The sequence below is a fragment of the Olea europaea genome, chromosome 14 (assembly GCF_002742605.1).
Source record: "Olea europaea var. sylvestris chromosome 14, O_europaea_v1, whole genome shotgun sequence".
In the NCBI taxonomy this organism is placed as follows: Eukaryota; Viridiplantae; Streptophyta; class Magnoliopsida; order Lamiales; family Oleaceae; genus Olea; species Olea europaea.
The window spans coordinates 12,413,938-12,423,643 of NC_036250.1; the positions used below are offsets into that span (position 1 = coordinate 12,413,938).

Sequence of the window (9,706 nt, forward strand, 5' to 3'; positions counted from 1 at the left end):
CTTCAACTCTTTGACCCTTAACTTTTTACTTTTTTTTTTAAATCAATGATCAGGCTGGCTTTCAAAATATTGTTAAAAATCTAATTTTCATAAAAATTAAGCCTATGTTTGATAGCCTTTTGTGTGTGTAGAATGATTTTTTGAATAGTAAATTTGCGGAGAATATGTTATTAAAATGTAAGAAAAAATTTTAAATTTAATGTAAAGAATATTTTATTATAAGAATATATAATTAAAAATAAGTGTGAGAAAAAAATCAATTTTGATAGAATGACGGTCAAACAAGGGCTAAATTTAACGAATTTGACTCCATTTTATCTTAGGATTAAAAGTTCATTTCTAAGAAAAAATAATTTGAGTTATAAATGAAATTTCTGTGAAATCTGTACCGAGAAAATGGCAAACAATTTCTGTTGTCACCATCTCTCCCACAAACTCCGATCTTCCATTTCCTCTCTCCGCAACCTCCCACTCCCTTCTTCTCCATTCACAAGAGGGACATTGAAATTCCCAATTAGCCCTTCTCGACGCACACATACGCTATCAGCAGCCATTCACATTCAAAGCGGTCGCTTCACTTGGGACGACGTCTTCAACCTCGCTGAACCCCAACAAAATAAATCTTCTTATCTCGACGGCTATTTCGAAAAAGTCAAACTCTGCAATCGAAACTCTGTAATGTTCAAACGCCCCCGTTCATTTACTTGCATTTGCTCACAAAATCTATAATTCCACTGTATTCTTAATTGTCGGGTTATTGCAGGAGAAGCAGTGTGAGTTTATCCCTTTTGTACTCGAGAAACGAATTGTGGGTTATGTTCATAATAGGTAACAATGCCTTTTGTACACCATTCTTTCTATTTTTATTAATTAAACTGTTATCTTTCCTATATATATTGGAAATTTAATTTCCATAGAATTTCTTCGTAATTTGTGATTGTCTAATGCGCTAATATTTTACCATCAACTACTTGATTTCATAGATGGTGTAACGAAGTAGAACTCACCTTAAAACCGGCTTAACGAGATTGTAAGGGAGATCTCCCAAGAGCCTACGAGGCCACAAGGCAGGAGTTACACTTGCAATTGGGGATACAATTAGGTCGTTACAAATGGCTATCCTTAGGTCAATTTTATGTTTTGGGGCTAACTATAAAAATGAACTGTTAGAATTTGGACTACAGGTCAAGAACCTCATAACTGATTGGGAAGTTTATGTTGGGTTTATGACCCAAATTAGGTTGGATTATTTGGAAAGAAAAATTGTTTCCTTATTTTCATGTGAAAAAAATTGTTTTCTTATTTTCACGTGATTTTATTAGAAATATATTATTTTCTTATTCCATATTATTTCTATTTTCATGGAGTGTCCTCTTCTTTCAATTTAGTTTAAGCAAAATTATTGTGTTGTAATTTTCTCTCCATATTGTCGTTATAATAAAATATCGTTCCTCTACTTTAACTCTATTCTATTCCTTACTTTAATCTTGTTTCATCTTTGTGATCTTGTTAAATATTTCATACAACGTCATTAATCTCAATCCTTGAGTCTCCTTTGGGATCAACAAGTGGTATCGGAGCAATTTTGGTAACTTGCTTGTTCCCAACAAATGGTATCAGAGCTAAGCTGTAGGTTCTTCGTGATTCGATTGAGATTTTTCAGGATGGCTTTGTTGAAGTATGATATTCTGCTGCTAGATCGCAATACAAGGTTTTCGTTGTGGCAAGTAAAGGTGAGAGCTATTTTAGCACAGATGGATTTGGACAATACAACGTTGGGTTTTGATAAGATGCCAACTTAGTGGACAACGGAGGAGAAATAACAGAAGGATCAGAAGGCTCTATCGCAGATTTACCTACACCTCTCCAATAGTATTCTACAGGACATCTTCAAGGAGAAGACAGCGACGGCTTTGTGGTTAGAGCTGGAGTAGTTGTACATGACGAAAAGTCTTTAGAGCTCAAGGAAACTGGCTCAAAAGGAAAAGTTGTATTTCCATCGCATGGTAGAAGGAGGATAACTGAAAGATCATATTGCTGTGTTCAAGAAAATCGTCGCAGATTTAGAGACTTTGGAGGTTAAGTTTGATGAGGAGGATCTGACCTTGATCCTGTTGTGTTCGCTGCTGCCCACCTCTTATTCGTCGTTTCGGGACACTATTCTGTACGGTCGGGATACTTTAATCATTGATGAAGTCTACGATCCTTTTTATTTGAAGGAAAAGTTGAAGCATCTGGTTGGAGCTGCATCTAGGGATGAGGAAGTTCTAGTATCTCATGGTGATCGACGGAGGGGCATATCAAAAGTGAACAGAAATTTGTATTGCTTTTACTGCAGACGAAAATGACATGTTCAGAAGGATTGTGATAAGTTATAGGCTAAAGGTGATTTGATTGCAAATTGTGGAGCACAACCATCGACTTCAGACGAAACCAATTTAGTTGAGGATTTTTCGGATGGCGGAGATGTTATGTTGACCGTGGTATATGAAGTGAAGTCTAAACCTAATGAGGAGTGGATTCTTGATTCGGCATGTTCGCATCATATGTGTTCCAATCAGGACTTATTTTAAACATATGAGGCTGTTCAATTAGGTGGAATTGTAATGGAAAACAACCAGTCTTGTCGTTTTGCTAGGATCGGTAGAGTCAAATTAAGGCTGCGGGATGGGACAGTCAAAACACTTGGTAAGGTTCTACATGTTCCAGACTTGATAAGGAATCTCATCTCCCTGAGTAACTTGGATGCAAAATGGTATAAATTCTTTGGTAGAGGTGGAGTCTTGAAGTCTGAAGGGGTGTCTGGGTTGTACTGGAGGGACGGAAAAGGTCTTAGTTGTACATATTGTAGGAAGCGCAGATCAGTTAAGAGACATTTGGATAAGTTTAGTACCGTAGTGGATATTCAGTTTGGTACAGTACCTCTTGCGATGCGCTCTAGGTTGGTACAGAACATTGCTCGAGGGAGTGTTGGTAATTTCGCTTTGCCACCAATTTCAGCAATTGCACCGTGTTCAAATGCTAGGGTTGAGCCCATGAAGCGTAGTTATAGTGTTGTCAGTGATGTCTATGTTGCTTTTGGGATCGTTGAAGATGACAGTTCTAGCAAGGGACCTTTTGATTAGGCATATTGTGTGGTTTCTACTAAAGGGTGTGCTTCAACCCTATTTGATCAACAATAATCCCATAGTAGAATTTTGGAAACCCGGAAGTAGGGTTCAGGTGTCGCTTGTGGACGCTGAGCAGAGGAAGATTTTTTTTTTTTTGTGATGAAGAATTTTGGTTACTGTTTTGAAGAGTTCGATTATTTCGATACAATTGGACATATTTTTCCAAGTGAAGAAATTTTAGAGTTTTTTTCGTTGTACCGGAATGTGGAACAAGGTGGAGATTGTTGGGTTTATAACCCAAATTAGATTGGATTATTTGGAAAGAGAAATTGTTTTCTTATTTTCACGTGATTTTATTGAAAATATATTATTTCCTTATTCCACATTATTTGCATCTTTATGGTATGGTATGTACCTATAAATAGTGGTATCTTCTTTCAATTTAGTTTAAGAAAAATTGCTATGTTATAATTTTCTTTTTATATTGTCGTTATAATAAAACATCCTTCATTTGCTTTAACTCTTTTGTTTTTACTTTAATCTTGTTTCATCTTTGTGATTATGTTACATATTTCATATAACGTCATTAATCTCAATCTTTGCGTTTCCTTTGGGATCAACAAGTGATATAAGAGCAATTCTGATAACTTGCTTGTTCCCAACAGTTTATGCACTAATTCCTTTCTGAACCTAAAAATGCAATTTTGGATTTGTAAAGTTTGTTTGTGAGTCCTGCTTGAATGGAATTCTATGTTTGATTTTCACACTATGTCATCATTTATTTCTTTGATTGATATGGTTACTTTTTCATTTCATCTGCAGATTTGCTGACAATTTGAGGAGGTTTGATGATTTGATTATTCTCCCAGATGACACTAGTTATGGTGGAAAATTTGGCCGCTACATCACATTACATCCGAGGATAAGGACAATCGAAGATAGAACTAGTGCTCTTGAATATGTAATCAAGTCCTTGGGCGAAGAACTCGTTCCAGGTATACGAAACGAGGTACTTATTTTGATCACTGACTAATGTAATTTATCGTTTGTCACCCTTGATGGTCCTATCAGAGTTTTTGTGGGTCGCTAGTCGCATGAATCATGTCCTTTTATATGATGACTTTGATTTATGTTCACTGTAATCAGCTATATCCTGTCAAATCTTCTTTTGGGGTGCCAGAATATTTTTCGCTGGAACGTGCAGCTGCACCATATTTTGGAATAAAGGTGACCCTCCTCCATGACAATATCATAATTTACTTTCTGTAGGGTTTTGGGGGTGGCCAATGATTATATGACTATGATTACCATTCTGTAATGTATAGAAATTTAAGTAATGTCATTGATGGTTATTCATTGATGCTGCTGTCTTTGGCATAATTAGAGACGGATGTTTGTATTTGACTAATTCCTACTTCCATACTTGTTGTTTCAATCTACAAAAGCAGGGGAGCAGCATTGTAATTGTGCAAGTACATGTGTCTTACCTTGATCTGTGTATTTTATTTTTTTATTTGCTAGTTTTCTTCTTTTTCCTTCTTAAATTATTTATAAGTCATGATTTGTACTTTTCTGATACTTCGGCAAATAGTATCCCTTCAGCTTTGCCAATGTTATTGATTACCCCATGCATTTTTTAAATAGATAAATCGAACCTTGTGGTTTTGAAACACTTGCAAATTATCTCTAAACCAGCAAAACTTTTGCAAACCATACTGGCATAATATGTAGGATTTGTGGGTTCATTTTGCAGGGTTTTTAAAATGAAGAATGGGTGATTAGTCTATAACAAAATGATCGGGGTGTCAGTAAGATTTGCAAACTACAGTGGTTTAATTTGCATTTTCCATTTTTCTTGGGTTGAAGACTATTAGATTGGATAGGTGCATTTGTTGCTAGTAAATGAAATATATCGTATTGTGCATTAATAATTTCCTTGGATGGTACATATGTGATGTAGGTTTATGGAGTTCAAATGAATGGCTATGTTGAAAGAGATGGGCAGAAGTATCTATGGATAGGGAAGAGAAGTGAAGTAAAACCCACCTACCCTGGGATGCTTGATAATCTAGTTGCTGGAGGGCTGGTACACGACAACCTTCTTCATTATGTTTTCTTTCTAATTTTTGGATATATTAATGTAAGATTTAATGATGTATGGAGGATTGATCTGTTCGTTCTTGCGTTTAAACTTTTGGCACACATTTTCTCAGTGGTTCCTAATGATATACTAACTATGTATTTTGCTCATTGGAAAACTAGTTCTTGGATCCTCTTTTCTCATACTGATCCTGAAAAACAACATTCTCTTACTGCTCCCCACCTAGAAAGTTATTCTTTTGATTTTTCATGAATAAATTCACAGCCGCATGGGATCTCTTGTGGAGAGAATCTTGTGAAGGAATGCGAAGAGGAAGCGGGGATACCTAGATCGATATCTAGTGGGTAAGTTTTTCAATTCATCATATTTGTTGTCCCACTGTAGTACCACACAGAATATAACCTTTACAAAGAAAAGGTCTTTTGTTGCCAAAAAACCATATAATCACCTGTTCTTTTTTATTGATTGCCTTCCTGGCCCTGGAGGAATTATTACTTAAAGATGCCAGATGTTTTATTAAACTCAGGGCTACAGCAGTTGGAGCTGTTTCCTACATGGATATTGACGGATATAGATTCAAGAGAGATGTTCTCTTTTGTTACGATCTAAAGCTTCCAGAAGGCTTTATCCCAAAGAATGAGTAAGGCCATCAATATCCTTGACTTCTGTGCTCCAGAAATATTAGAAATAAAAAAGACTTAAGAAGACGTTAGCTAGCTACTTTAGATTCTATTATGGATCCAATAATACAAGTTCGATCAATATTTTAGAAACTTCATCTCCTCAATTAAGTAGTTAATCTCAGTTAATATTACAGGAGCTACAGTGCTTTCTTTTGAAGCTTCTCAATATATTTCTCTTGTACATGGCAGATGGAGAGGTGGAGAGCTTTAAACTAGTTCCCGTGACAAATGTTGCAAAAATAGTAAGGAGGACACAGTTTTTCAAAGCAAATTGCAATCTTGTCATTATCGATTTCCTATTTCGCCATGGGTATGATATCATTGCATAATCTTTCACGTGCTTTTCAATATAAAGTGATGCATAAGTAAAATAGAACTATAGAATGTAGTTTATTCTATTAATCATTTTCGTGTTTTTCTGCTATTATATTTACCAATTCATTATTGATGGAAAAGATTTCTTATGGGCATCTCAACGCTTGTGCTGTGTTATCTGTTGAACACATATATCTCATCAGTGATCTTATTCCTCCTAGCACTTGCTGCCATCCTCATACATGAATATCAATATTTTAATGTATCAACACATTTAAATGTCACAATAGAAAACGTGCATGTCTTCACATGCCATAACAATATTAAGTCTTGTATCGCGGTTGGAGTGCAATTTTACATACATTATATCTGTTATATGGTGCTCATCATAATCTCAAATAGGACTATGCTTGGACATTGGATGCCACTGAAATCCATAAAATATTCTTTTGCATCATTCTTAATTTTCATTAAATCTCAATTTTATTCATGCATATCATATAATCTCACATGTCACGTTTTCCCGCTTAATTCTTCGTCAAATTCATGTATAGCCAAGATTGAAAAAATGATTTTCTTTTTCCTTTTTGCTTGGTCTAATGTGAATATCTGAACTCTTCATTAATTTTCTGACGATTTGAAAAAGTATAGTAGTTCTGCATCATCTGTATTTTGGTCTGTTTAGATTGCAATTGCTGGTACTTCAATAGAATACATTGCTATTCTATTTTCTTCAAGAGTATTAACTGATAAAGAAAGAGGGTATTGTAGATACTCAAGTAATTTATGATTATAATAATATTCTTGTAAAACGACTTTTGTTTACCTATTAATCTGTGGTCCTGTCATACTATTTCTTAACTAAAAGCTAGATAGGATACAGAATGAATTTGGAAAAACTTTTGTATATACACAGGAACAATCCTCATATTGTAATTCAGTTAAAATCGGTCACTTTGAAATTATAGATCAAAAAATTATTGTCTTTTTGGTTGTTGGTGTTTTGCATTTGAAGGAAAATCGTCAGAATAGGTGATATAAATGGGTTCTTGGTTGGTCTCTTGACATTCCTATCAAGTACATATAATCCCTGCAATCATTTAAGCCTATGTTTGGCTCATGTTTATAATCACTCACCCACTCATCCACAACTCATTTCTATCTATTTATAATTTAGACAGTTAATAAATACTTCCCAAACATGCTCAAAGTTTATATAAGAATTGGTGAATTTTATACCTTATTCTGTTCTGTTGGTTTAATTTGATGGACTATATATATATATATGCTGGGAGCGATATGACTGCAGTGGTCAAGGTCTGCAGTCTGCATGTTACAGGAGTAAAGAACAGCTTCATATTTTTTGCTTCCAATTCACCTGCAGGTATATTAAGCCTGAAGATTTAGGATATTTGGAGCTACTACAGAGTCTAAGAAGTGGAGATTGCTCCTGAATCTGAATTTTATTCATTTGAAAAGCTTGAGACACGGTGCTGATCAGGTACATGCTGGAGTTTTCGCAAGAAAGAAATATCAGAAATGAGATGAACGTGCTAAATTATTTGTTCCTCCAAACCAGATCGTGTAATCGTCATGGAAAGTAAAGATCAGTTTCAATACTTTTTTCCTTAATTCTTCGATTTTTCATTTTTTTTTTATTGGTTTAGGAATCTTACTCTGTATCTCCTTGGCAGCAATTCTCCCCTTGGCATTAATTTGGGCTATCTTCGCTCTAGTTTCCTGTTATATTCTGTCGACTGTTATAATCCCACGGCCTCTTGCATGGTTAGGATCTTTCGCCATCTTTGGTTTTTGGAAGAGCTGGTGATACAAACATGGAAAAATAAAAATGAGCAAAGAAATGGTAGATTTGTTCGAGAAAATCAGGACCTCCCAAATGCAATTCAAATTTGTAGAATAATTTGTTTACACTTTCATTTCATTTTTGCCTGGACTTAAATGTAAATAATGCAAGACCATGTTTCACGGGGTGCCTTTCTTCTTGGCACAGAAAGGGACACCGTGCGGCTGTAGTCTGCTCCGCTAGACTACCTTCCGCCTTTTCTCGGTCGCGTCGGGACGAAAGAAAATTTGATTGCAATTTTGTAGAAAGCTTACAATTGAGAATTTGAATACATTGAAAGTAAATTGAACATTGATTGCTGAAAACTGAACATTACAATTGATGAAAGCAGAAAATTACAAATGCTGGTGCAGGGGGCGGACACCAGTGAGCTTGAAAGATTTTTGAATGACTAATACCCCCTATAATAGCATTCTGAACAAAAACCCAAGTGACGGGAGTAGACGTTTAAAAGACGAGGAATCATACTAATCTTTTACCAATATCAGAGCTATTTTACAATTAAAATAACTATTACAATGAAACGAAAATTACAACTCAAACTTGAAGTAATATTTACAATGTGCGGCCGAAGTTGGGCAAACTGCGGCTGCGATAGTGTCAAGGGGCTAAGTAAAGCTGCGGTCCTTGACATTCTCCCCCATTTGTTTTGGCGACGTTCTCGGTGCCATCAATGCATGATACTCTTCAATTAATGATTTGAAGGCCCCGAGATCTTTTTCTCTTTCCCAAGTATTCTCCTCGCTGCTGCATCCCATCCATTTGACCAAGTACTCCTGATGATCTTTTCTAGAAGCCCGAGTGATTCGATGGTCAAGAATAGCTTCAGCAACCTTCTTTCCAGCTTTCTTCAGTTCAAATACAGGTCGCTTTGGCTCATTTCTAGATGCGTCCTCCTTATCTGAAAAGTATGGCTTCAACACACTAACATGAAGGACCTTGTGGATTTTACACCATGAAGGGAGTTCAACTCTGTATGCAACTCTTCCAATCCTCTTCACAATGGGTAATGGTCCAATGTATTTTGGTGACAACCTTGAGTCCTTCCCTCTTGTTGGCTTGTAAACAATTCTGTCGAAAAGCTTAACCATTACCAGATCTCCAACATTGAATTCAATAAAACGACGCTTTAGATCTGCAGCCTTTTTATACCGTTTTTGAGAAAAGATAACTCCGAGCAATTTCAATATTTCGTTTCCACTCTTGAGAAAAAACTCTTTGCTTGAGGGGACTTGGTACTTCGTTCAATATCCACTGTATGAGGGAGTAGCGGTTGCTGGCCAGTAACAATCTCAAAAGGACTCTTATTGGTGGAAGAGCTCTTTTGGGCATTGAAGCAAATTTGGGCCGCATCCAAAAGTTTTACCCAGTTTTTCTGCGAAGTAGAGATAAAGTGCCGAAGATATTCTTCTAGCATAGAATTGAAGCGCTTCCGTCTGTCCGTCAGATTGTGGGTGAAAACTGGAACTCATGCTCAAAGTTGATCAAAATTCTCAACTTTTGGCAACCCAATAATGTAGTCCATCGATACACTTTCAAATGGCCGGGATGGAACGGAAAGGGGCTCCAGCAAGCCCGCCTTTTTCTGATGATCTGCCTTATCTTGCTGACAAATAAGACAAGTTTTTACATA

At 36.0% G+C, this 9,706-nt stretch overlaps 1 protein-coding gene across 3 annotated transcripts; it reads left to right on the forward strand.

Moving 5' to 3' along the window:
- Positions 1–351: 351 nt before the first annotated feature.
- Positions 352–7,955, forward strand: LOC111409204 (nudix hydrolase 20, chloroplastic-like). 3 transcript variants are annotated; one of them, XR_002705462.1, is made up of 10 exons: positions 352–675; positions 764–828; positions 3,933–4,119; positions 4,257–4,337; positions 5,071–5,196; positions 5,476–5,555; positions 5,738–5,852; positions 6,083–6,204; positions 7,594–7,809; positions 7,904–7,955. XR_002705462.1 is itself a non-coding variant. In XM_023039198.1 (9 exons), the coding sequence occupies exons 1-9, from the start codon at positions 397–399 to the stop codon at positions 7,661–7,663; spliced, it is 1,125 nt and encodes a 374-aa protein (XP_022894966.1). In that variant the 5' UTR covers positions 352–396; the 3' UTR covers positions 7,664–7,955. The 3 variants fall into 3 exon arrangements, 2 of the variants coding, with proteins under 2 accessions (XP_022894966.1, XP_022894967.1); XM_023039198.1 differs by having other exon boundaries at positions 7,594–7,955; XM_023039199.1 differs by having other exon boundaries at positions 6,083–6,136; positions 7,594–7,955.
- Positions 7,956–9,706: the final 1,751 nt, after the last annotated feature.